Source organism: Apodemus sylvaticus, chromosome 21 (genome assembly GCF_947179515.1).
Source record: "Apodemus sylvaticus chromosome 21, mApoSyl1.1, whole genome shotgun sequence".
Lineage (NCBI taxonomy): Eukaryota > Metazoa > Chordata > Mammalia > Rodentia > Muridae > Apodemus > Apodemus sylvaticus.
In genome coordinates, this window is record NC_067492.1 from 53,552,438 (window position 1) to 53,578,273 (window position 25,836).

The window sequence follows — 25,836 nt, forward strand, 5'->3', positions numbered from 1 at the left end:
GGGCCCTAAAGGAAAACTACTTTATTCTGCTATAGGAACATAGCAGTAAAATGACCCATGGTGACATGTTGCTATACTCTGTCCTCAACAGAGAACATTCTTCCTTTAGTAGATGGTCATTAACACAGAGACCCAAAATTGGTCAAGGTACAGAGAGTAAGAAAGTCTTGGAACACTCAGCTCTGAATGGGATGCCTTCATCAAACTCCTCTTCTTAAGGCGATGGGTCTACGTGGAAGAGGAGGCAGAAAGATTGTACGAGCCAGAGGGGGTGGATGTTCCCAACGAGACAGTGTCTTCCAGACACAACAGAGCTGATGTAATATGAACTCACAGAGACTGCGACAGCGTGCACAGGGCCTGCACACGGTCAAGCCAGCCGAATCCCCCTCATGGAGGAGAAGGATGGTCTGAAGCCCTGCCTCCTACCAACAAGCTTTATCAAATTGATACCCACTGGGAAAGGGAAAACCAGCTTTCTCCAGTGGAGTGACCCTGGGTTAATCAACCACACTCTAGGGCAGGCTCCATACTTACAAGCAGTTGACCAACACAAAATGGATTCCACATTTATGTGTGTAAAGCATTTGTTTTGTTTTGCTAATTTTTGTCTGTTTTTTTTTTTCAGGAGGGGTTTTTGAGAAAGAGAAAGAACATGGAGTTTGATGGGTAAGAAGGTAGAGAAGAGGAATTAGAAAGAATACAATCAAGATATACAATCACAAGTATGAGAAAAAAGTCAAACCCAACTTCCCAACTAACCACCTCCTCAAACCAAGATCCAGTTTCCACAATCACTACCATGCCCACAGTGCAGGGGAACAGGAGGAAGTGTCCTGTGCACAAGTGACATTATATGGCCGTGTGGCTCTGCTCTCTGTGGCTGATTCCACCTCAGCAAAATGTGACATGGTTAAAAAGAATGTCTCCCATGACAACCTCATGGCCGTTGGTTTGTTTCTAGTCCCAAAGTAAATCAAACTGTTAACAAGGTTATGCAACCGCTCTACCATGGATTCCTATCAGAAAGTCAGGCTCCAGAGAGCCACTGCCCTGAGAATTCTAGACAGGCTGAGTTCTGGAGAGTCCTGAAGGCTCCTAGGTCTGACCAAGAGTCTAGAGGTATTTCTAGGACAAAAGTTTGCATACGTAACATATCAGATAGGCAAAAAAGAGGACTGTAGAGACAAGTGATTGCTCCTCATTTTATGTGAACTCTGCCCACAATCCTAGGTCAGGAGACCCCTGTGAGGTAGGCCAAAGCCAGCGCTGCAGATCAGGATAAGACCCTAGACCACTAAAACTAGAAAGGACCAATGCCTGGGGCCAGGGTAGGTCTGCTCTGCCCAAGCCCTGGAGGTTCCTGTTCCCTGCCACTGGGTGAGAAGCAGGCCTCTCCCAGCATCTCCCCAAACCCAAGGCCTTTCTGTAAGCTCTCTGGGCTGGGCCCATCTATTTGCACTTATATTTTAATTAATTCTTCATTATCAAATTTTATAAAAAAAATCATCTCTCTCTGGCCAGTGGCAAACACTAATGACTCCAACTGTCACCTTGGTGCTGTGATAGGCAAGAGGGACTCGCTTTCCTCTTGCATTTTTGGTCCTTAAATTTATTTAATTTCCATCCTGTTTAAGTTTCCTCATGTTTCAAGCCTTGTTCTAGCCCATGACTCCGCCTTCTCGTGAATAAGGCCTATTGTACACGTGAAAAACACAAAGAAAAATGACATAATGGGAAAGAAGAAAGTGGAGCTTAAAGATAAAGGGATAATTAGAGCATTGCTGAACAAAGAGATCTAATGAGAGGCTTGTGCTTGGGACGCATTGGCATGTTACTGTATATAGAAGGATGAACTTTTCTGAATTCTGTTTCCAATATTTCCTAGATCTTTCCTGCAGTTGTATACTATACTGAGCAGACTAAAAATTTCAACCACCTCATGCTTACTTGTTACCAACTTTAATATTAGGTAGGATTTCAGGGAATTAGATCCTTACTTCAGCCTCTTATTAAAGGAGAATCTAAAGCAGTACAGAGCAGGACCCATGGCCAGGGGTGGATGTCAGCAGACCACTGAAAACAAGATGGCCTGCTCTATTCGCTTACAGGAGGCTGGAGACCCAGGGCCTACAGGCTCATTTTGGCTTGATATGCCTATATTTTAGCCCTCCTTTCTTGTGTATGTTTTTAATACTTGCAGCAATTTGGGGAAGAGATCAAGACAATAATGTCTTGAAAGCACAAAGAGCTGCACTTGGTGCCCAGCACCCATGTGAAAGGCTAGGCATGCTGTGTTTGTCTAGAATGCCAGCTCTGGGGAAGCAGAGAAATCAGATCCCTGGAACCCATTGGCAGGGAAGAACCAATCAGTGAGCTCCAGCTTCAGTAAGATACCACATCTCAAAAATAAGGCAGAGAAAATCAACACCCAGTGCCAACTTCTGATCTCTGTGCCTTCGCATACACAGGCACACCCATATATATATATATATATATATATACATATATATATATATATGTATATATATATATATATATACCCACACAAACATGTCTGAACACAATGCAAATACAAACAATACACATACACACATACATTCACCATGCACATGTGCACACAAAGTGGCTCTAATAATGGCATTCCTGACCTCCTCCACCTATGCTTGTCTCCAAGAGCTTCCCTTGGGCACACTGCACACTGCAGTGGTGCAAATTACTCTCCACACTCCTCTTCTGAGCAACATGACCTGGCACAGATGGCAAGACTCATGAGACCATGAGGCCTCCCACTGCAGGTGTGTACAGAGAATTACAAGGTAGCAGCTGCCTAGCATTCCACAGAGGGTGGGGACCTTCTGGAGTGGTCTGTGTGCATTGGCTCTGATGGCAACTTGACAGAAGGCCAGACAGAAACCTGACCAGCCAGGGAGAAATGGACCTCATGAAGTGGGAAGCTGGGCTTGCTAGTCTCGGTGACATTTTTTTCATGCACAGTTTTCTATGTCCCTGCTTTGTGCACAAACCTATGAAAGTGTATCTGATGACCCCAGCACCAATTATTTCTCTTGAAAAGGATTAAAGAAAACATTCTGGGTAAATATTACCATTATATTCTCTTTATAGAGAAAAGAATTAAGACAGGGAGTGATGAAATAGTGAGGTTTACACCTCACATCAGGTGACTTTGGATAGATTTAATGAGAATCCAGGCAGAAAGGCACCACAGAAAACCAGGCGTTGTGTAGTCGTTATTATACTGTAACCAGAGAGATTTGTCGACACGGGTGTCAAACAACGAAATACTTTCTCCCAATCTCTCTTAGTTATATTTCATTTTAGGTTGAGAGAGGTATATTGGGTGACTGCTGATGTTAGATCTATAGTCAGGACCCTCTTCCGGTCCTTCCTCCAAGGTTTAGGCACTGTCCAGAAAGCAGGCGTGGTGGTGCACAAGTGTTAGTCTCAGGTGGGAATAGAACATTGCTTCTGTCCTAAATAAGACACAACCCAATATTTCCCAATGACCAAAGGAAGCTCTCAAAACCTGTGCAAGTGGAGGCAGGAGAATTATGAGTTCAGAGTTAGTCTAGGAGACAAAAGACTGTGTCTTAATGTATATAAAGGGAAATGCCCTGTGTACTGAGGCAGGAGAGTGGCCAACTTAAAAACTAACCCCCTTTAATAAACTGGATTCAAATAAAACTTGAACTTTTTCCAGCTAAGGCTTAAACACAGCAAAGTACTGCTATGTTAAAATGCAGGTAAGAAGGATGATTTTGATATACAAACAAAACAAAATATGGAATGTAAGAAAATATTTGTTAACCACTTATCTGATAAAAAACTATGTAGATTTTCTACAAATCAATAATATCCTAAACAAACCACAACAAAAACTGTTGTAAGAGTCAGCCTGTGGAAACCAAGAGCAGGCAGGAAATGTTGAGAGATACAACCCAAAGTTAATGTCCCCCTAGTCAATCATGCTGTGAAAGTGACAGGTGAGGTCAGGTCTGGGATTCTGTCACAGGACACATGATCAGCTCTGGTTGCTGTGGTTGCCTCTGGTGCAAAGTGATGTCATTCACACACCCAATACACACACATGCACACAATACAACAAGAAGCCTTTACTGATTCACATTCACATGACAGCCAAGGTGAAGAATGAGGTTTATTTAGGCATTGTTTGCAAGAGAGTTGTTTTCTAAGCTACTGTGACTTCTTAGCCACCAAGCATAATTTATGTGTGTTGTAAAACACATTCAAAATGCCCAATTATAAACATCCCATCAGCTGCTGTCTGTATTCAGGAAGTCTTGCTGTGCTCAGCCACACTTTTGACTTGTTTTAGAGTTAACTCTCATCCTCATTTGCTCCATGGCTCTTGATACAGTCACTGGAAATCTCAAAAGAGAGAAATAAGTCCATTCAAACTGCTCGCTCTCCATAGCCCCTCCGGGTTGCCATAGCTACTGGACATTTTTTCTTAAAGCTGTGCTGGTTGTGCTTCTTCGGCCCCGCCCCTGTGGCCATCACCTGCACAGCATGCACACACTCCGACCCATCTCACTCTTTGTTGGTTCTTTCTCAGCGGTGCTTCTCTGTCTCCGTTCAGCTACCTCCTCCTTTTAGCCTTTTGGCCACTGTGTGTCCAGGGGATGCAGCTCCACACTCTCTTCCTGTCGTCCACCCACCTGCTTCAGGGACCACTTTGTAGTACCACCTCCCAAGTCTTCATCCACTCAGGGAACATTTCTTCTGGAAGTTTTTTACAGTTGAAATCTAAAACAAGTTGGTTGTCTCTCCTTGAGAATCCATCCCCTGCCAGCCTCCTGCACAAATAGTCCTGTGTTAGCCAAGGACCTGCTTCCTTTCCTCAGGCTTCCCTCTCCTTACCCGGCTGGTCCCTCGGCCTCGCATCCTTTGCAGCCATCCATGTCAGCACCTGGACATGTCATGGTCTGAAAGCCCTGCTCCCCACCCACCCTCTCTCACCTGCACCTCAGCGTCTGCTTCTCAGTGGACCTATTCCCCTTCTCACTCCCTCGTGCATCTGTAGAAGTTTTTCCTAGTCTAACTCTGTGGCCGGTAGCTGCATGCCCCACCCTACTGTGTATTTAAAGAATACTGAGTATTCAGTGCTCATGGCACCAAATGACTTAATTTTAAACGTCATTTTATTTTAATAAGTTTAAATGTCAACTGCCACACCTGGCAAGGGTGACTGCTGACAGAACAGCTGCTGTACAACTGGCTCACCATTTCTCTCCATAACCTTCCAATGATGCTTAGAAATACAAAGAAGGGAGATATAATCAAAGTCACCAGCTGAGGTGACCTGTAGACCACTGGTGAAGAAACACCCCATCAGAGCACCCTACAAAACTCATCAAGGATTTGCTCCTTCAGCTACCAAAATCTGACATCACCAAACCTTAGATGACAAGCTGTTTATAGGACACTCAGTCATCTCTTCCATATTTATCTATCACACATTCTGACTCATTGGGACCATTTAAGTAGTGTGTGTGTGTGTGTGTGTGCGCGCGCGCGGTGCGTGCGTGTGTGTGTGTGTGTGTGTGTGTGTGTGTGTGTCTCAGAGGCCAGAAGAGGGCACTGGATTCTCTGGAGCTGGAGTTACAATCAATGGGAGCTGCCTAATGTGGGTTCTGGAAACTGAACTCAGGTCTTCTAAAACCAGAAGGCTTTGCTAATCTCTGAGCCATCTCTCTGGCCCTTATTTCTTTATTTGGCCCTTGTTTGTTTGTTTGTTTGTTTGTTTGAAAACCATCTTGAGGCAGGTCACTATGTAGCCAATGCTGGCCTCAACTTGTCCCATACCTCAGGCTGGTCTGGAACTTATGATCTTCCCGCCTCAGACTGCTAGTGTTGGGGCCACAGACCTGTGCTACCACACCTGGCACTAAATATATTTGACACACATTTTTTTTTCAATTATACTCACATATTCCAGACAGAAACAATTATCCATCAGTACAGCCCACCCAGAGAAATGCTGGACCACACTACACACTTAAAATCAGAAACTTGTAAATGCAAATGCCAGCCCCTACCTCCCAGGGAAAGTCAAAAGGGACCAGTGTACATGACTGGGCATTGTCCATTGCCGCACCATCTGGCCAGACAGCAGTCTCATTTCTAGCCTTGGTTTGGGATCTTCACTGAGAAAGTGGTCCTGAGAGCAATCTCTGTCCTGCTTGCTTCCTGATTCCTGAAGAGATGAGGCCTTGCTCGTTCAGCTGACTGCTATAAACAAGTCTATTTAGCATCTTTCTTAGTCAGTCTCCTCATAGAAGGGCGTCAGGATGACACTGCTAGCAATTCCACCAAATATTTGCATGGCTTTTGATCTTGCCCCCTCACAGCTGCCTGTGCTACTGACAACCTGGGAGCTTTAGTCATGGAATCAAATGATCCCGATGTCAGTAGGGCAACAGGTAAAGAGAAAAATGTTGTTCTACATTTCATTCATTCCTCAAAACCCTTCGATAGTGTGGCAGCATGTCCATTTTAGGAATGAAGAAGTTGATCCCAAAGCATGAAAAGGTGCGCACATGTGCACTGCATACTGAGGCGGTGCTCCCAGAGGGCCACAGGGCATGTTTGTCCTATCCCCGGTACTCACGTTTCTGTTAGCAGGTTCCCATTTTGGCCTCAAAACTTTTTCTGAGGGGAAACTGACCAGAAGAATTATGGTACACTCTAAGTGAGGTTGAGCACGCAATCACCGTGGGTGGCACCACACTCCTGGCATGCATACATTGGCACATGGTAAATGATGCTTAAACTGGGTTTTTCTCCATTTCAAACCCACTTATGGAGGAATCACAGAGGAAGTGGCCGGCGCTGCAGCCTGCAGGCAGACACTTACTAATGAAATGAGCAGTAGCAATCTGAAGGATCTGTTAGTGGTCCTTGACCCTGGGCCATGAAAACATAACAGACCTCCTGATGGTGCCTCTCAGAACACTCCAGGGTTGCTACCTTCAGAGCTAACCTTGAGGGAAGGAAACCAGGCTTCCCAGTTGGCTAGACAAGAGCCACTTCAGCTGTCCATCATTCGCCGTGACAGCACAGACACCAATCACACAGTGAGAGCACACTCAGTGCCTTCCCATCAGTCATGGGAACAGATCTGCATGACAGTCTGATGCCTGCCCAGCTAACAAGCAAGTCCCATCTAGGTGAGATGGTCGTACACACAAGCATTCGCCTAGGAAACTGGGAGCAGTGCATAAGCCTAGACAGCTCTCCTCCCCACGGGGCGTTGTAATGAACAACCAGAAACACAGCCTTCAGGGTGTGTCACTGTGCATCACTAAACTGAAGGGTTCCAGAGGTTGAAGGGGAAAGTCCAAATGAGCCTGGAGAGCACACGGCTGTTTCCGGGCTTCCCCAGTCAGCCCAGCCTGCAATGAGTGCTGTTGCCAGCCTGTGCTCAACATGACAGTAGTGTCAGGGACACTTACAGTGAGCCTGGGAAGTTCCAGCTGCCACCTGCTGCTCAGAAACCTTAGACATCATGCTCTGGGCCTGTGGCATCTATAAGAGTTCTCTGACACCCCTTAAAGTTTCTGCCAAGCACAGCTGGCTCCAACATCTTCTCTATGAGACGAATGGCAGATTAGAAGGGTTGCTAATGAGGCCACCATTCAGGCTGTGCCCCCCTTGACCTTCAGCTGCCATCGGGTTCCCCTTGTACACAGCCATGCCCTTGCAGACAGAAAGCTTCTTCCAGAAGGTGTGTGAGCTCCCCGAGGGTAGGCATCCTGCTCTCTCTTGCCCTTTTGGTCCTGGTACATAGCAGCAGAGGTGCATCAACAAGGGAATAACTACATGGGCATGCATGCATGAGCCTTCCAGGCCACCACAGTGCATGGGATATGCTTCAGCACCCGAGCCTGTCTGCCTCTACAGATGCTAAGCTGATTCAGATTAGTTCTCCTGGTACTGTTATTACTAGATGTGGTCACATTTTTGTGACCTTTGTGTGCCAAAATAAAACTGTAACTCTTACAATATTTAATAGAAAAGGGCAATTTTGCCTCCAGATACAGTACTCACAATTTTTTGTATTCACTAAATACTACAGACCATACCATAAATGGTCCTTAACTTCTGAGAATGCATAAAAACAAACAATAAATTAATTAGACACATTCTTCTTATACCACAGGAGATGCCTTAACTCTCTTAGTAATAATTTAAAAATGATTGTCCATTCTCTCTAATAGAATAAGAATCTACCTAGTTTTTACACACAATATCCAAACATCAGCAATGCAGAACACACTCCTACTTCTTGGAGTCTCCCCACAGCTGTGCTCCTTGAAACATCGTTTTGGGGAAAGATTGATGTTCCGAGGTGTTCTGATTCATAAAAGCTGTTGGCCAAGCACTCAGCTGTCAGTGTGTGATTTGCAGAATGTTCTTTTCACCCACCTTGGCACAGTTCTGCCACACATATGTGCACCATGTGGAAGAAATCCATGTTCTGGGAGCTGTGGACGTGTGGCCCGGGAACTGTGGGCATATGTGTGTGTCCTGGGAACTGTGGGCATATGTGTGTGTCCCAGGAGCTGTGGACCCGTGTCCTGAGAGACAGGAAAAAATGTGAGCCTTGGAAGCACAATTTCCATGTATATGATGTAATTGATTTTTACTTGTCTGAGGATCAAAAACAAATGTTCTCTTTCCCTAAGTGACCAGAACTAGGCTGGAAGGACAGAGCCAGTATGCTGGTGTAGCAATTCATTCCTTTGAGGAAAACACCACAATGTTGATTCAAGGATTTACTCAAGCGAAAACACTGTGGGTATCCCCCAGGCCTAGTAAGCATGAATGCTTAGAAAGGCTTCTCTAGAATTCCCGTGTGCTTCCCAGGGTTCCTCTGGAGTCCCTGTGCACTACCCAGGGTTCCATCCTGAACTGGAAAATAAAGGGAATGCTCTAGATGATTCTTTCCCATCACCTTAATGAACAAACATCTCTGACATCATAAAATAAAATATTACCAAATAAAAACAATTTCAAATGTACATTTACCTTCATCCAGGTAGAATAAGGTGATTGAATTTACAGAAATGTTCACGGAAAACCTAAGTGTGGCCTTGACTGATCTGAGGACTTCCAGACACAGCACCAAAAACAAGAGTAGGAATGCCAGCAACAGCCCCTGAACTCCTTTGCTGGAACTGTCACCCAATGGCATCCCTGTGGCAGGGTCCTGCTGCCAGGGACAGGTGCAGAAGCTTTCAGAGGTGGGGCCTTGTGGGAAGTCTGTAGCTGCCTGGAGCTATGTGTGCACTCAAAGCCAACGTGGGACCCACATTTCTTCTCTTTCTTTCTGGGGCTCCCTAAAATCTCAGTGGTTCTTGCTTTGTTGCACACCCCTTGCCATGATGTGCTGCCATGACACTGGCCAAAGTGGCAAGCCAACCAGTCAACGTGGGAGTCCCTGAAATGGCAAAGCAAAATAACTGCTTTCTTTTTACAAGTTGATGATCTCAAGCATCTGCTGTAGTACTTGCTAACCTTAAAAAAAAAAGTCTAGGCTTGGAAGATGGCTGGAGGATAAAAAAGCTTGTTGTGCAAATGTGATGACCTGAGTTTGGACCCCCAGAGCCACAGAAATAGTGTGAGAGGCAAGAGGTGGAGACTGAAAGCTCTATGGCCTACTCTCCTAGTATGGCATGTTAGAGAGCAAAAGCTCTTGTCTCCAGCAAGGCAGCAGGTGGAGGCCAACCCGGAGGGTGTCCTCTGACTGCACATACTCACTGCAAGTGCACATACTGTACAGCAAGAGCATGCACTGCACAGCAATGTACACAAACTGTAAGAAAGTACACACACTGCAAGAAAGTGCACACAATGCACAGTAGGTGCACACACTGCACAGCAAGCACATGCATTACACAGCAAAGTGCACACACACTAAGAAAGTACACACACTGCGCAGTAAGTGCACACACTGCACAGTAAGTACACACACTGCACAGTAAGTACACACACTGCACAGTAAGTGCACACACTGCACAGTAAGCGCACATACTCTGAGCAAGAGCACACACTGCACAGTGAGTACATATTCACAGAAAACTTCTTTCAAAAGGCATTTTCCCCAAGAGAATGTAATGAAGAGGCACAGATCAGAAAGAATTAAAAATCACATATTTAATAATAATGATGTGTTTAGCTACTCTATTTAAAAGTTTTTAAAAACATAACAGCGAGGCCGGGCAGTGGTGGCGCATGCCTTTAATCCTAGCACTTGGGAAGCAATTTCTGAGTTTGAGGCCAGCCTGGTCTACAGAGTGAGTTCCAGGACAGCCAGGACTACACAGAGAAACCCTCTCTCTTGAAAAAAAAGCAAAAAACAAAAAAACATAACAGCTAATAAGCAATAAAATTTAAAGAAAAACAGAGGAAAACATTAGAACCGAGCAAGTGTACAAAAAGATGTCTAATCCCATTCATTTGGAAAATGCAAATTAAAAACCACAGTGACTCCCAACATACAGCAAAGAAAAACACTCAAACTAAAAATAACTAGCCGTGCCCAGCATCGTTAGCTAGGGTGTGGGACATTCTACATTCTCAGGTACATCACATGGGAATGCAAAACTAGTGATTTTGGATGACGTTCTGGCCTTTCTTATAAAAACAAAAATATATGTGCAGAGTTCACCAGGAATTCCACTGCCTGATACTCCCCACAAAAAGAGGACAACATCTGTCTTCACAAAGACTGGGGCAGAGTTGTTCAGATTTACACAGACTACTCCAAACTAGGAACAGGTCAAGTGTCCATCAGCAGGTGGATTCCATGAGTGAGCTGTGGTGTGTTCACTCAGTGGTGTACCATGCAGAAACCCTGACAGAGAGAGCACGCCGAGCTTCTGAACACCCAAACAGCATGGATGAGCCTCAGGACAGCCATGGCGACTGAGGGAGGCTCACGAAAACATCACTACAGGACACACTTCTGTGTGACACTGTAATGCTCAAGGTCAATGCCTTTCACAAGGAAACTATAGAGAACATCCTGCCCAGAAAGAGTTCGAAGGTCATCACCTCAGCGGATGGGAGGCATCTGAGGCTGGATATGGCACTAGCTTGGTTGCTGTGCTAGTGCCCTGGATATATGGCTGTTTCAAAACTTAAACTATGTATTTTTAATGTACATCAACTATGTCTAAATAATAGAACCCCAAAACACTAAATTATGTCGAATCAACCTGGATGACACAGGTTTTCCCCAGCTACAGTAGGCGGCAGAGGAGAGATGTTGGATACCCTGCACTCTCTCTCTCTCTCTCTCTCTCTCTCTCTCTCTCTCTCTCTCTCTCTCTCTTACTTATTCCCTTAAAGCAGGGTCTCTCGTGAACTTAGAGCTGGGCTGGCAGCTAGTAAGCTCCAACAAGCTTCCTACCTATGAGGACAGCCATGCCTGGCTATTAGGTGGCCACTGAGGATTTGAACTCAGTTCTTCATGCTTGCTTAGAAAGCACTCTTATTTATTGACCCATGCAATCAGGTCCACGTCCTAAATTTGACAGTACTCTTTGACTTTGTACAATGAGCAGAATTCATTGAGAATGAACTATAAAATCCCACCGTTATCTCTTTTAGGGAGGGATTTCTTTCTTTTTATTTTTATTTTGGATTTCAATGAGATCAGTGGGGAAGGTACAATCTGATGTCTTGCAGGTAATAAGCAGAAATAACACCAAACACAGGAAAGTTGTCCCCTTTCCCCCCCCACCCCCTGGGTTTTCTTCAGGGTGAGGCACAAGTCTTGCCAACCACCACCTTAGATTTCTGAGATGTTTCCAATTACACTGTAAGGCCACAACCACTTATCTCTGAGTTCACCTGAAGTGGAGCTTGCCCTTTGTTATTGGAGAAGTTCAGAGAAAGCAGTGATCTCCATACAAAGCACTAGGAAGTGACCTGTGCTCCTGGGCCATCAGCACAGAGGGAACACTGCAGGGCCATAAGCTGACTTCAGCATTCACAGGACTCTTAAATAATCTTGGCCACTGAGTCTGTCAACATTTTCCCCCCACAGTAGAGAAATCTATCATTCAAACCATACAAGCCAAACTTAGATAATGAAGTCTCCAAATGAAAGTGTTGAAAATTTCTCAAATATGAAAAACTCATTGAGCAGAACAACTGTATACAACGTTCTTTGAGAAAGAGCTAGAAAAGCGACACAAGGAACAGAGAGCTGTCTGGCTTGTTATTCTGTGGAAGCTGATAACCAACACTTCAGCTAGATCTTTGATTGATGAAACTAGAAACAAGCCCAGAATCTACTTTCTCTATTTACCCAGAACAGAGAGATGCCTCCTATGAAGACTGATGACTATAGGGTTCAACATTTGGCACAGAATGAGATGATCCAAGCTGGCTCAAGACCACTAATAATGTTTTTGAAAGATTGGGTTGTTAGATTAATAGTTGTGGAAGATGGACACTATTTATGCAATGTTAAAGCAAACATTTTTATGAACCAAACATTTCCTAAATTGCAAACAAAAATGTGAAACTCTATCTGACACCTGTAGTAAATCTGAGAGCCTTCCATGGTTCAGGGCACAGAGCCACACCCTTTCTGTACACAGCCTCTCTCCCAAGGTTAGACAAAGAAAGGGCACTGTAACTGGAGTTTAACTCTTGCAGTCTCCCTCCGGGTGCTTCCATTCTTTCCACAGCCATGTGAAGCCAGTTATCCGGCTTTATTGTGCCAAGTCTATGTGTGTGTGTGTGTGTGTGTGTGTGTGTGCACATGCCTGTGTGCATATTCATGTGGGTGCTTGTGTATGTGCGCGTGCACACACACATGTAGTCACTGCATGCCAACTTCGTGGAGATCAAGGGCTCTACTTACATCATGCATGGAGTCTAGAAGCTTGGTCAGTTGGTAGAACCTCTGCCAACTCTGTCCAGAACTGTTGGGACACTTGGTGACCATTTTCCTCAGTTCTTTGATGTAATTTGTCCTCATCTCCTCAAATGCAGCCTGGCTCTTGAGGCCATCTTTTGGAACTGTGTTAAGGAATAAAAACATAAATCCACATGTGAAGAACATAGCTTTATCTTATCATCTTTGCAGTTCCATAGCCTCAAATATTTTAGACTCACATACTGGTTCTGAGGCTGGACAATGTCTTAGTTAATTGTAATTATGAAAAGATATGGCAGTTCCATACATGGCAAACACTCTCTCCCTCTCTCTCTCTCTCTCTTTCTCTCTCTCTCTCTCTCTCTCACACACACACACACACACAAGAATGATAACTGTTAGACCTGATTATTCACATGTTAGCTCCTTTTGTTCTGGCACCAATATTATTACACAGCTCTCTGTTATTCTCACTTTATAGGTGAGGAAACTGGACTCTAAGTGGATTCATTACTATGGAGTATAAAATAAATAAACGGCAGCTCAAACCCACTTTCAGTGTCTACCTTCTAGATACCATGCCCCACATGGTATGCGAACTGTCCTCAGAGTGTCTTCTGAATCCTTGCTTACCAGCACCTCAGAGCCAGGAAAATACCTTTCAGTATCACAGGACAATCTAAGCTGGGGCTGGTCATGGGTGGCAGCATTTTCAAATTTAGGTTTAATTGCAGACACCATGGGGAATTGGCCATGTATCACATGTGCAATGCTGAATACATTGTTTCTCTGACTGCCTAGGATCTCCAAACTATGGTAGCATCACAGAGAAGTGTGTATAGGTTTGCCTGTTGCAGGCTCAGCATCAACACTGTCTGTGCTCCAATGAGAGCTGATGTTCACTTTTAACTTTGATGAAGTAGAAAATGAAGGATCATATTTCTCCTTTGTTTTGTTTTGTTTTAAATGGGTAGGTTTTACACTAAAACAAAACGTCCACTTACAACGACTATTTTAGGAGCTGAGTATGTAGCTCAGTGGCTTCTCTAACATGCACAAAGCCCTGGGTTCCCCAGCCAGACCCCACCCAGCAGGCAAAACTTTGGGGTTCACAGCATTGTACAGCCATGTGCTCCCATGCCCAGTCCCATGCTGTGTTGAAAGGAGCCACCTGGCAGGACAGATTACAAAAGGTGACAAGAGGGTCATCGGTGGCATTGCCATTAAAGATGCCTCTTTGGAAGTCAGATTCCTGCTTTGTTTCCAGTGTGGTGGATAAGTGGTAACACATAGACTATAAAACTATGAACAGTACAAATACATAGAATGAAGGTTTAAGACCTCATTAAGATTTAAGTTTAAGGAGTTAAAGACCTCCTGAAGATTCGTCCCGTGATATTAACACTGTGAGCGTCTAATATAGAACTCTTATGTTCTTACTGCTTTATTAAAACTCCCCTTTACTATTTTTTGTAAATGGCATAAATGGTCATGTCTTGGATCATTAGTACTTTAGAGCAATTAAAAAGCGTTCTGTGTGTAGCTTGTGTAGCCCCAGGAAGCCAGGTATACCACTGTCTCCAAATTAATCTTGTTTCCACAAATAAGGATGTGAATGAATTATGTGACAAATCAGCCTCCATCGTGATGCTAGCCATCTCTAGAGTTAAACTATTGAGGTTTTGACTTATCAATTCCTTGCATCTGTTTCCATAGGAAAACAAATCTCTGAGAGTCACCATGCACGTTCCCGTGGCTTGCTAAACCACGGGTGAGACTTTAAATATCTGACTTTAATGTTGAGTTAAATGGCACCCATTGTATAAGGAACTTTTTTAAGGTTTATTTTATGTGTCTACATGTTATGCATATACACCATATTCATGCCTGGTGCCCACAGAGGTCAAAAGAAGGCATGAAATCTCATGAATCAGAATGTCCAACGGTTGTGAACCACTGTGTGGATACTGGGACCAAATCTGAGTCCTCTGCAAGAACACTTGCCCTTAACTGCTCAGCCATTTTCCAGCCCCTAAGAACTAGTCTCTTCTGAAAAGTTTAAAAAGCTACAGAAAGACGGCAATAACTGGCAAATTACCAGTGACCCTAACTTGATACTTTCAGAGGAAGCTGAAAGCTTACCAAGACCAAGCTATGCTACCCAGTCATAGACTGACAGGTCTTTAAAATACCAAAGCCATTCAAAGTCCATCTTTTTCAATGAATACTTATGTGATGATGCTATCCCTACATGAAAAATATCATCTACCACTCAGGGACAGTGTGCCATTCAGTATGGTGATACTATTTGCTTATATCAACTAGATTAACCAAAGTTCATCTTATTTCTGGCAGTTGCATTGTCAAAGAATCAAGGTCATATCATCTCATGTCCAAATATTACACACACACACACACACACACACACACACACACACACACACACACACACACTGAGGTATAGCATCTCAATTTCTCAGCCAACTTTTTTTTTTTAGAAGTTGAAACAAATCAACAACTAAAGGGAACTTAAGCAAATCCTCGAATTTTGGATGTCTTCCCGGAATTTCTGAATTTACTTATTAAGTCCAGCAGGCCTGTTGGAACAGTTCCAGAGCCTTCATGCTGGAGAGGAGCTGAGAGTCATAAGCTTGAAGTCAGTCTGCTTTCCTCTCAAAGCAAAGGCTGTGGGATCCTTGTGCTATCTTTGCTAAGTCCTCTGAGAGGCTGGTCATCCATTATGAAATGTAACACACCTAGGAACTGGCTTCATGAAGTCCATCACAGATGAGCAAAGCAAGCAGCCAAAGCCTGCAGCTTCTGTGATCCCACGCTCCTTAGGCACTCCCGCCTTTTAATTTTGTTTTTTCAGAATCGAAAGTACTATGTTGGAAGCTGATGCATGCATTCAGGTAGTTTAAAATGACATCAGAGGCTGAAGGGGTAAGTGGATGTAAACAGAATAAGGCCCGAGCTAAGTCAAACTTTCAGAGTGAGAGACGGACACTGGCAGAAGCATTTCCCTTACCGTCTGCCTTCCATCTGATGGTTTAAGGAAATATTTTTTCAAAACAAGTCATAGCACGTAGCATGGTTTCACTGTGGAATAAAATCATGTCTACTAAATTGAAAGATAATACTTTACAGAGTTATGCTCTGGGGTGGACAAATTAGGACTGTGAGGAAGGGCTGGCTTCTTCCCACTCACCCTGTGCAAGAGTGGGAAGGCTGGGTGCAATTCGTGAGGAGTGGCTGGCCTGTGGTAACCTGGGAGGCCTGCACCCTGCCCTGCTCATCCGATTCACTGGATATAAAGCAAGAAGCTAAGAGCACCTTCCAAAACAAACACAGCTGTAGAGTGGCCCCTCCTGCCAGGTTGGCCCCATGCTTGGGAACCCACCACCCTGCCCCATCCTCACTGGCCTCCTGCTGCCTGTCCTGGACCTCAGCAGCAGCCAGCGAATGGGTCTCCAGGAAAGAAGGCAGGCACTGCCTTTGGAGAAGCTGGAGCTCTGAGTCCCTGGCCTCTGCTAATGCCTTGGACTCAAGCAGGACACAGACAAATGCCATGGGGGGCCTTCCCTTTGTTCTGCTTTCAAATGGGTCTCTTAAATACAAAAGGAGGTGCTCTTAATGTGAAATTAGACACCGCGTGGAAGACACACTAAACTGTGAGGCTCTGCATTCATGGGGCCATGCTGTCACCCACAGACACTCTGCTCTGGTCTCCTGGTTCAGCCTAGCTTCTCAGAGCCAGCTGGAACTTTACCCCTGTCTGCTCTGCCCTGAGCTACCCAGTTCTCCTAGCCGCTGTCCTTAGGAAGATGCTCCCTCATCCACAGTCCTTTATGAACCACAAGTGAGGCTGGGTGCGGACCACACACCTTCCTCTTCATAAGCATCATCCTATCCTATTTCTTCCATGCTACAAGAGCCCTTGCTGTCTCTTGATATCCAGAACCTCTCGGTTTCCTTGGAGGTTGCCACACATAGGCCTCAGTGTTTGCTTCTCTATCCCTGTCCCATGTCACCACCCTGGGCCTTCTCTATATCCCTGGTGAGTTTCTTCAGATTCTTTCTCCTTGATTTGAAGATTCTTGCATGGTTGTTTGAGAAACAAGCACCGAACACTCTGGCCAAGGCACTTCTGTCATGTCAGAGGGGTTTGGTCCCCTTCCTGTCCCTCGCTCTGTTCTCTATATTTTCCCCTCAGACTTGAGCATAGAGAGCCCAGGAAAGCACCCCATATGCCTGATGGCCAACTCCAGTTCTCCCCTCTGTTCTGAACTTTCTCTGTCCAAACCACTCCACTAGTCATATCCATCCTGGGGCCTCCTGACGGCACTCAGTCCCAGACCTCTCTGACACTCTGCCTTTTTCCCTGTGCCACGGCTATGGCTTTAACAAGAGTCCATTGGTTCTCTGTTCTTTACCGAGGCAATGGCCAGGACTCGACTGTGTCCTCTGCAGGCCTGTGTTTGCACACATTCCCTAGCTTCCTGAAAACTTTAGGAGGTGGGCTTAACTAGAGGAAGTAAGTCAGTGGGGGTTGGTCCCCTTCCTGTCCCTTCTTCTATTTTCTGTCTGCTACAAAGAAGCTCCCCTGTCATACATTGCTGTTACCCAGAATACATGGGGTCAACAACTGTGAACTGAGTTGTTTGACATAGTGAGCCAAAGCCAACCTTTCCTCAAGTTGTGACTGTCAGATACTTGGTCATAGAGGGCCAGTGCTCTGCTGTGAGATTGTGAAGTCTAGATGGTTGTCTAAATAGGACATGAAGAAGCAAAGTATCAAGAAACAACACACCATTCTAGAAGGGGAGAAATCTCAAGAGTTCCATACCTATACAGGGAACTATAGGAGGCTAAGGACTGTGGAGAAAGGGACAGCAAGGCTTTCCCAAGGATGAGTCCCTGAGTGATTATCCAATATCAGGTGGCCAGCCCCTAAACTGTATGTTCATAAACAACAAAAAATGGACTCACCAGGTTGTTTTTATGTATTTGTGTATCTATATGCATATGTAACAATAATAATTAAAGAAAAAGAGGCCGTCAGTTTGAAAGGGAAACTGGGGTGAAGGGAGAAAACATGGGAGGGGCTGGAAGGACAAAAGAGAAGGGAGGATATAAAGCAATTATATTTTAATTAAAATTTACTAAGTTAAACTAAAGTTAATGTAAAATGTGGATGAGGATTATGTCTCTGATTTGCAATAATTGTTCTGTGCTCAATTTTAGTCCTTCTTTTAAATAATTGTTTTTATTCATATTACATCCCAATCATAGCCCCTTCTTCCCTTCCCTCCCAGTCCTGACCTTGCAAATCCCTCTCCCCATTAATGCCTCCTCCTCTCCTCCTTAGAGGAAGACAAGTCCCCCTGTGTACCACTCCACCCTGGGACATCTAGTCCTAGCAGAACTGAGCACCTCCTCAGTTTTAGGCTTAATGACCTATAGTTTTGTTCTAGTAAAAGTCAGGTATTACAACAAAATTCTAACATGGACAGCAATTCCATTATACCACTTGAGTCTCAACTAGGAATAATAAATAAGTATTTATGTTTCAAACTTGACTACTGATTTTCAGTCTCAAACTTTCCCCATCTTCTGGCCATCTTCAATAGGACTATAGTTGGTATAAAAATTAACCAATCGAAAAAAGAGTTCATCCTATACTCCACAAACTCCTCTCAGAGCTTGCCCTCACCATAGAATTCTGGCGCATGGCATCCCTGTGTTTGTCATTGTCTCCTGGCTTATCCCTGACTTCATTATGTCTGGTTTATTTTGATCTCTTTTCCTCTTCCGTCTCAGTAGTTACTGAGACCAACTCTGCCACCATCCTGCACGGACAGCCTTGCTAGGCTCATCATGTGACCCACAGGGTCTGCCACCCACCTGCTGCTCTTCCATCTTCCCCCCTTCAATTCAGTTGCCTGCTGGTAAGTTTTCAGAGCTGCAAACACAGCACTGACCCTGCCACCCTCTGCTCAGAAGTGCTTGATATGATTTAGACTTTTCCATTGGGCATTGACCAATCTGGTCGAATCGACATTCCTCCTTTATTCTCTCCGACTCCCAGTGCAACAGGATCAGAGGCATCCTGGAAAATTACTGAATGCATGCATAAAATATTTAAAGTTAACATTAATAATTAAGTATCTTACTTAAGGCCTCATCTCCACCCTAGACACGCTCACTCACACTGCCAACAGGAATGGCACAAAGAGACCGTGCACCCCATGGATCCAATCTAGAACCCTTCAAAGCCCCCGAGATCCAGCCAGGCTATGTGCTACCCCTTTATCTACAGAACTGAAGTGTCCTTCTCTGAGCCACCAACACACCTCCTCACCTCTAATCTTAGCAAATCACCATGGCTCTCAGTGTAGCCAAGTTATCCTTGAACTTGTCTTATAGGATAAGACAAGCTCCCCATGCGCTAAGAGCAAGTGATCGTACCACATATGCACAAGCAGACGCTTAACAAAGGCTTAGTGGTTGGGTGAGGGTAGGCATGAAGGGCTGCACTGTTTAACTCATCCGATGTTATCATCAGCAAGGAATTTAGTTCACGCAAGGCCAAAAACCCTCCTTCCGTCTCTCTCACATTTCTTTTCAGGGGGTGGCTATTAACTTCCCGAGCATCATAAACGGGCCCCTCTCATGCAGGGAAGATGATCTGACAATGTAGAAAGAGTGCCGGGGTGGACATCAATATACCTGTGCTTAGTAGCAGCAAAACCTTCATTATGGAGTACTCCTCAAAGGTCAGCTGCAGGCGCACGAACTGAAGGCTGATCTGGCGCATCCCCTGGCACAGTTCATACATGGCAGACTGATGCATCTTCTCTCTGCAAAGGAAAAGCAGCCGCACACATCTGAGAAGATTGGTCGCCATCATGGCCAGGCTGGCAGCCCAAGCAGCTTAACGAGAATCCTGACCCAGGTCCCCCTATGGCTTCAACATGAGGCAGAGATGCATTTTAAAGACAAGTCGGGTGCCTTTCTGATGGTTTCTAAAGCCCTATGAGCTCCCCGTGAGAAAATGGGAGAAACGCTCATATGTCAGGGTTCCATGATTTCCTTCCACATTAAGGGTGCTGTTAGTGGATGGGGGTGCTGTGATGAGATCACCCACAAACCAGAGCAGCTGTGGTGATGTGGGGTGAAGCCCAAGTCTCGTTGCTTGCCGGTGTGACTTACTGACTAGGAAGGACTATGTTGGCTGCAGTGAACAGAAGGTGGTCACGACTCTGCTCATTTCTACACGGCCTCTCTTACAGAGGTCATGGAATAGGCCCGGTACTGACTTCCCCAATATACGTGATACAGGGAATTAAAGGCAAATTAGAAAGGTAAGAGCAAGAAGTAGAATCAGCTCTAATCAAAACCATAAGCAATGTCACCATATTCAGAAATGTTTCCATCCGCACAGCCAACCCATCCCTTCATTCTACCACCCAAATGTTTCTATATAAATTCATATATACCACGAAGAGGACATTCTTCTCATTTTCCTTGAGGGTTAAGCATGACATCACATTGATTTTAGATGTTTTTCAGAAAAAAAAATGTGCCTGTTGGGAGGCTTTGCAAACATAGCAAGAGATGACTTGCAAACCAGGAAAGACTCACCAGCCAAAGGGACAGGACGGGCCACGAGGCTGGTGCATTTCTCCAGGTGTAGCCAGACAGGCGAGGGAGCACCTGCCCTGCAGCCCCCTCCCAGGATGCACCCTGAGCTCTCCTCAGGCGCCAGGCCTCTTCTAAGAGGTGAGGAACCCAGAGGGAAATGGGGCAAACTTTGCTCTGGATAGCAATAGTATCTTCCTTCTCCTGTCATAAACTAGAAGCTATGTTAAGACAATATCTACACACACACACACACACACACACACGCATGCATGCACATAGTAACAGTAGAAGCTTGTAGATCTACTACCAAGAATTAAGCAAATGCTAACGCCTTTATAATACTTGCTTTAGATTTTTAAAGTTTCATCATGATGCAGTTGAGGCTTCGTCTCTTCCTGCAGGGTCTGACCTCGTTCTTCCTCATCTAAGACAGGAACAACAAGCTGGATGGATGAGCCTTTGTTCTTAGATGTGTGTGTTAAGTGTGTGTGTGTGTGTGTGTGTAAAACAACACACTTCTGCACTGCCATGCTGAGATTTGACACTAGAGATGACACCTCTCAGTAACTAATTTCCACTCAACACGTACGTATGAAAGGTGTGTCTATTTTAATACTGGGAACTCTAAGTGAGGTCACTCTATTTACTTCAAGCTTTGTGAATAACATCAGAAATTATAACAATCTTATTAAAAAAAATCATGCGCATGTGCGAGAGCATGCACCCATGTATGTGTGGACATATGCATTTCTCTCTCTCTCTCTCTCTCTCTCTCTCTCTCTCTCTCTCTCTCTCTTTCTGTGTGTGTGTGTGTGTGTGTGTGTGTGTGTGTGTGTGTACGTACATGAATGCAGTGGCTGTGGAAGCCAGAAGGTGTAGGATCTCTCAGAGGTGGGCCATAGGCAGGTGCCTGATGTCGGTGCTGGAGAACCAACCCTGGGTGCTCTGCAGAAGCAGAACAGGTTCTTACCCACTGAGCTCTCTTCCCCAGCACCTATTACAGTGGACAGATTCAAGGTCTATTGGTGGGAGGGCACACGGGATTCTCAGCTTTTTATTGCTGTTATAAAGGACAACCTTTGTGTACTTCCACAATACTGAGCTTGGTTCAGAATTGCTCATGTCATCAGTAGCAGTGCTTCCTCCAAGTCGGGCCCAGGAGAGCCCTTCCATTCCACACCCTCCCAATTATCTGGTCCCAAATATTTTGCCATCTGATGAGCACATGTTCAAGGGTAACTCATAGCTGCTTTTATTTCCATTCCGGTATCACCAATAGCTCAACATGTTTTTTCAAATGTTTACTGACATTTTTTTTCAAATGTTTCTTTGGTGATTTGTCTCTTCATGTTCTTATCCATGTCATTTTATTTATAATCCTTCTATCATTACATCACACTTTAAAAATAATAACAAGTAGCATTATTTATTAGTTGGGTCCATGGAGCTCAGACTGGCTATGATACTGGGGATGAGCTTGAGGTTTTGATCCTCCTGCTTCAACCAGAAGGGCTACAGCAGTGGGATCACAGGCACTCCCCACCACACCTAGTTTATACACAGTGCTCAGGATCGAAACTAGGCACGCTGAGCTGCATTCACAACTGCACGGCCCTCTGGGTTCAAGCAATCCTCCTGCCTCAGCCTCCAAATAAGTAGAGTAGCAGGCATCTGCCAGCTTCCCCACCCCTTTATTCTTAATGTTTCTTCTTTAACTTGCTTCACTATTGTCATTCTGTCTTCTCCTGCTCCCCGCCCCACCCCCATCTTCTTCCTCTCTCTCTCTTGTTAGGACTTGCTTGAATGTCTTTCTTCAGTTTTGTTTTATTCTATTGATTTAAAATTCACCACATGTATCTAATCAGTAAAAAGCCAAATTAAAAAAAAAAAAAACTGAGAGTCTCCAAGTTTTGCCATTATCCATTCCCAAGTATTTGCCACTTGACTAGCTCGCTTTAATCTGTTTTCATTTATTGTGATGATGACAGCCTTGGACTTTTCCACCACCACACTGGCCCCTTGGCCTCTGTTCTCTCTCGTTCTCTCTCTCTCTCTCTCTCCTCTCTGCTTTCCTTCCTTTAACTGGATCAATCCAGCTTTCCTACTGCATTTAGAAAATGCACATTTTTTTCTTTCACACTTCTAATGGTTATTTTTGAATGAAGAGCTTGCATAGTTAAAAGTCTAGAGTTAATTGGAAGATTTCCCTCAGAAACAGAAAACTGTTGACACTACATCATCTCTCTTCTACCACTTCCTGTTCTCCATGCTAATGGTCTTCAGGCTTGGATCCATCCTGCTTTTGAGTCACAGTCAAAACCATTTCGCTCCTCTCAGATTCACCGGTGTGTTTCTCAACATCGCCTTACTGCCTTCTGCAGCACCGAGGGTGGGTCCCAGCCTTTACACCTCCAGGCAAGTGCTTCAGTCCCTGGCTCCAGGCTGGCCCCACCAGTATGTCCGGGTGTAGCAGGGTCTTTGCACATCAGCACTTCCTGCCCACCATGCCTCATTTCTCAGTTCCATTTTGTACTTATTAAAGAGCATGTTTTAGTGATTCTTTCATCTCAACTTGTCTCAACATGTCAAAACCTGACTACTTGGATGCCTTCCAAACCTCCAGATTTGGAGTTCTCCCAGAACTTTAAGGCTACTATTCTACAAAGCCTGAGCCTTCTTCCTGGCTTTGGGAAGAGTCCCGTACAGCCTTGAATTTTCTTCTTGAATTATGTTTTTCTTCTTAATCCATGCCTGCCCCTTCACTCTGATGTGCCTAGAAACTGACTGACTTTGTTTCCTCTGTTGGAGGCACAGTGCTGTTTCTGACACATAGGCATTTGTTAAATTCTGTGAAGGCCTTTGCTGTGACCTCTGCACACAGGGTCCTGACTCCGGCCTGTCGTCGAGCTCTTAGTGGGTGGTTAGCTCTTTCTCATTGCCTCTATGTAACTTCTCTTCCGTTCACACCCCTTTTCTTACTATCTTCCTTCTAGGTAGATTTTTTTCACATTTATTTTCCAACTAAATATGTTTCTTTGTCTATTAAACCCACATGTTAATATCTATAGTTTATTTGTTATTTATTATTTTTGAGAATTTCATGCCCAAGCACTGTATTTATATCATTTCCAGCCTTCTCTGTCCCCCCCAACTACCTCTGTGTACCCCGAATCACTGTCAAATTCATAATTTTTTTTTTTTTTGGCTTTTGGCTTTTGGCTTTTGGTATTTTTTTGAGACAGGGTTTCTCTGTATAGCCCTGGCTATCCTGGATTTTTTTTTTTAAAGATTTATTTATTGTTATATGTGAGTACACTGTAGTTGTCTTCAGACACACCAGAAGAGGGCATCAGATCTCATTACAAATGGTTGTGAGCCACCATGTGGTTGCTGGGATTTGAACTCAGGACCTTCGGAAGAGCAGTCAGTGCTCTTAACCGCTGAGCCATCTCTCCAGCCCCTTTAGTTAATCTTATAATAAAATTAATAATAATTGATTTCTTTAATTTTCTTGTTACTTATACTAAGTTCATGTTGTTGTGTTTAGTTCTTGAATTTTGGTGGCAGTATTTCTTGCATCAAGAAGCGAAGATGTGTTACTGTTATTCTTGTTACGTGTCCTGTGAAATCCATATCATATTGCTTGTGCCGAGGGCTTGACTTTCAGTGGTAGTTTTTGCCATGTCCAGAAACATCTGCGACTTCCCATAAGGCATTTCTTCTCTATGGTTATTACGCTACCAGACATTAAGACGTGCTTCTTTTTATAGTTTCTTTCAGATTTTCAAGCACATTTTAGGATGCCGGGATGCACACTTGCCATACCCGTTGGCACTCTCTGTCCTCTGTGAACCTGTATGGCGCTGGGTTCTGGAAGGAGCTCTACGGGAAGTCCTGGCGGTGAGAAGCGCCTTGAGCGCTGAGAGCCTCGCGTTTTCTGGACCAGTTTTATTGTTCATTCCTCAGCTTCAGTGCTTCTGGTAGGACACATGGAGTTAAATCTGGACTCCACTTGATGTGGTGCAGGCCTGTTTCTTTATTTCGTTCTGCTTCCTAGCCATGTCCCTGGGCTAGTCAAAGAGTAGCTGAGTTTTATTGGTCTCGGCAGCAGAGTCATGGGCTCTATCCCAGGGCCCAACCCAGCTGGAATCACAGCCCTTTTCCTGTTTGTGTTCTAATATGCACCCCTAAAGCAGATGTCTGCATCCCCTCGTCTGTTGGCTAATTGGAGCTTTACCTCAAAGTTAAACAGGCCTGCCCCCTTGCCCCCTTCCCTCCGTGGAAGCATGGAGACTAGATTACCTCAGCTGGTGTTCCTCAGGTTCCACCCACCTTGCTCTTGGAGACTTGGCTTCTCATTAGCCTGAGCTCACTGGCCGGCGACTCCCGTGGCTCCGCCTTCTGCCTCTCGCCACGCCCTGGGCGTCTCTGTGTGCACCAGCATACCCAGCTGTCCATGTGGGTTCTGGGGATCAAACCCAGGTCCACGTGTTCCCAAGGAAAGCTTGTTAACTAAGAAAGCTATTTCTCCAGCTCTGCCTACTTCTCTTTTTGAGACTGCCTATGTATTGAGGAGGGTCTTTTTTGTTTTGTGTTTGTGCAAAGATGTCTATGTGTCTATGATGGAGAAATGGGCTCAGCTCATTGCCACGATTCGGTTTATTACGAGATTCTTAAACAGAGGATCCATGTGCAACAAAGCATTTTAAAAGTCAAAAATAAAATGAAGCTAAGTATCAGCTAAGTATCTCCCTTCACTCAATATACATTTCATTATTAAAGAAGAAAGAAAAGGAAAAATAAGTGGGAAGTATATAAAGCAAGGAAGTGAAGGCATTCACATCTGCATATGATGGCGACAGGAAGCCGGTGAGCTACTGGTAACTTATAGATAGAACGATTATTAAGTGACTCCCAAATAAAATATGACATTTATGAAGATTTCAAAAGGTGGAGAGAAGGGGTATTCAGGAGACTAATAAGTGTGCTCATGGTGTTTGATACAGATATGAACTTGACATTGACTTCTGAAAGTGTCCTTACATGTAGCATGGTGTGTGTGTGTGTGTGTGTGTGTGTGTGTAAAACTTCACATTGCTGTGGCGGCTAGAGGACAACTTAGCATGATATCCTGGGAAGAAAGGTGCCATCAACCTTGTGTTTTTGAGACAAGGTCTCTCACTAGCCGACTTTCTGAGTAGGTAAGCCTGACTGACTAATCCCAGGATCCTATCAGCATTGGATTATAAGCAACC

The 25,836-nt window shown here is 44.6% G+C and overlaps 1 protein-coding gene across 4 annotated transcripts in view; it reads right to left on the reverse strand.

Annotated features, from left to right (window-relative positions):
* Nr3c2 (nuclear receptor subfamily 3 group C member 2) overlaps positions 1-25,836 on the reverse strand; it is a 340,219-nt gene that overhangs the window by 13,765 nt on the left and 300,618 nt on the right. For all 4 annotated transcript variants that reach the window (XM_052166763.1, XM_052166760.1, XM_052166762.1 and 1 more), the window contains exons 7-8: positions 19,667-19,797; positions 12,923-13,080 (exon numbers count right to left, since the gene is read on the reverse strand). In XM_052166763.1, the coding sequence (XP_052022723.1) occupies positions 12,923-13,080; positions 19,667-19,797 (289 nt within the window). The remainder of the gene's footprint in view (positions 1-12,922; positions 13,081-19,666; positions 19,798-25,836) is intronic.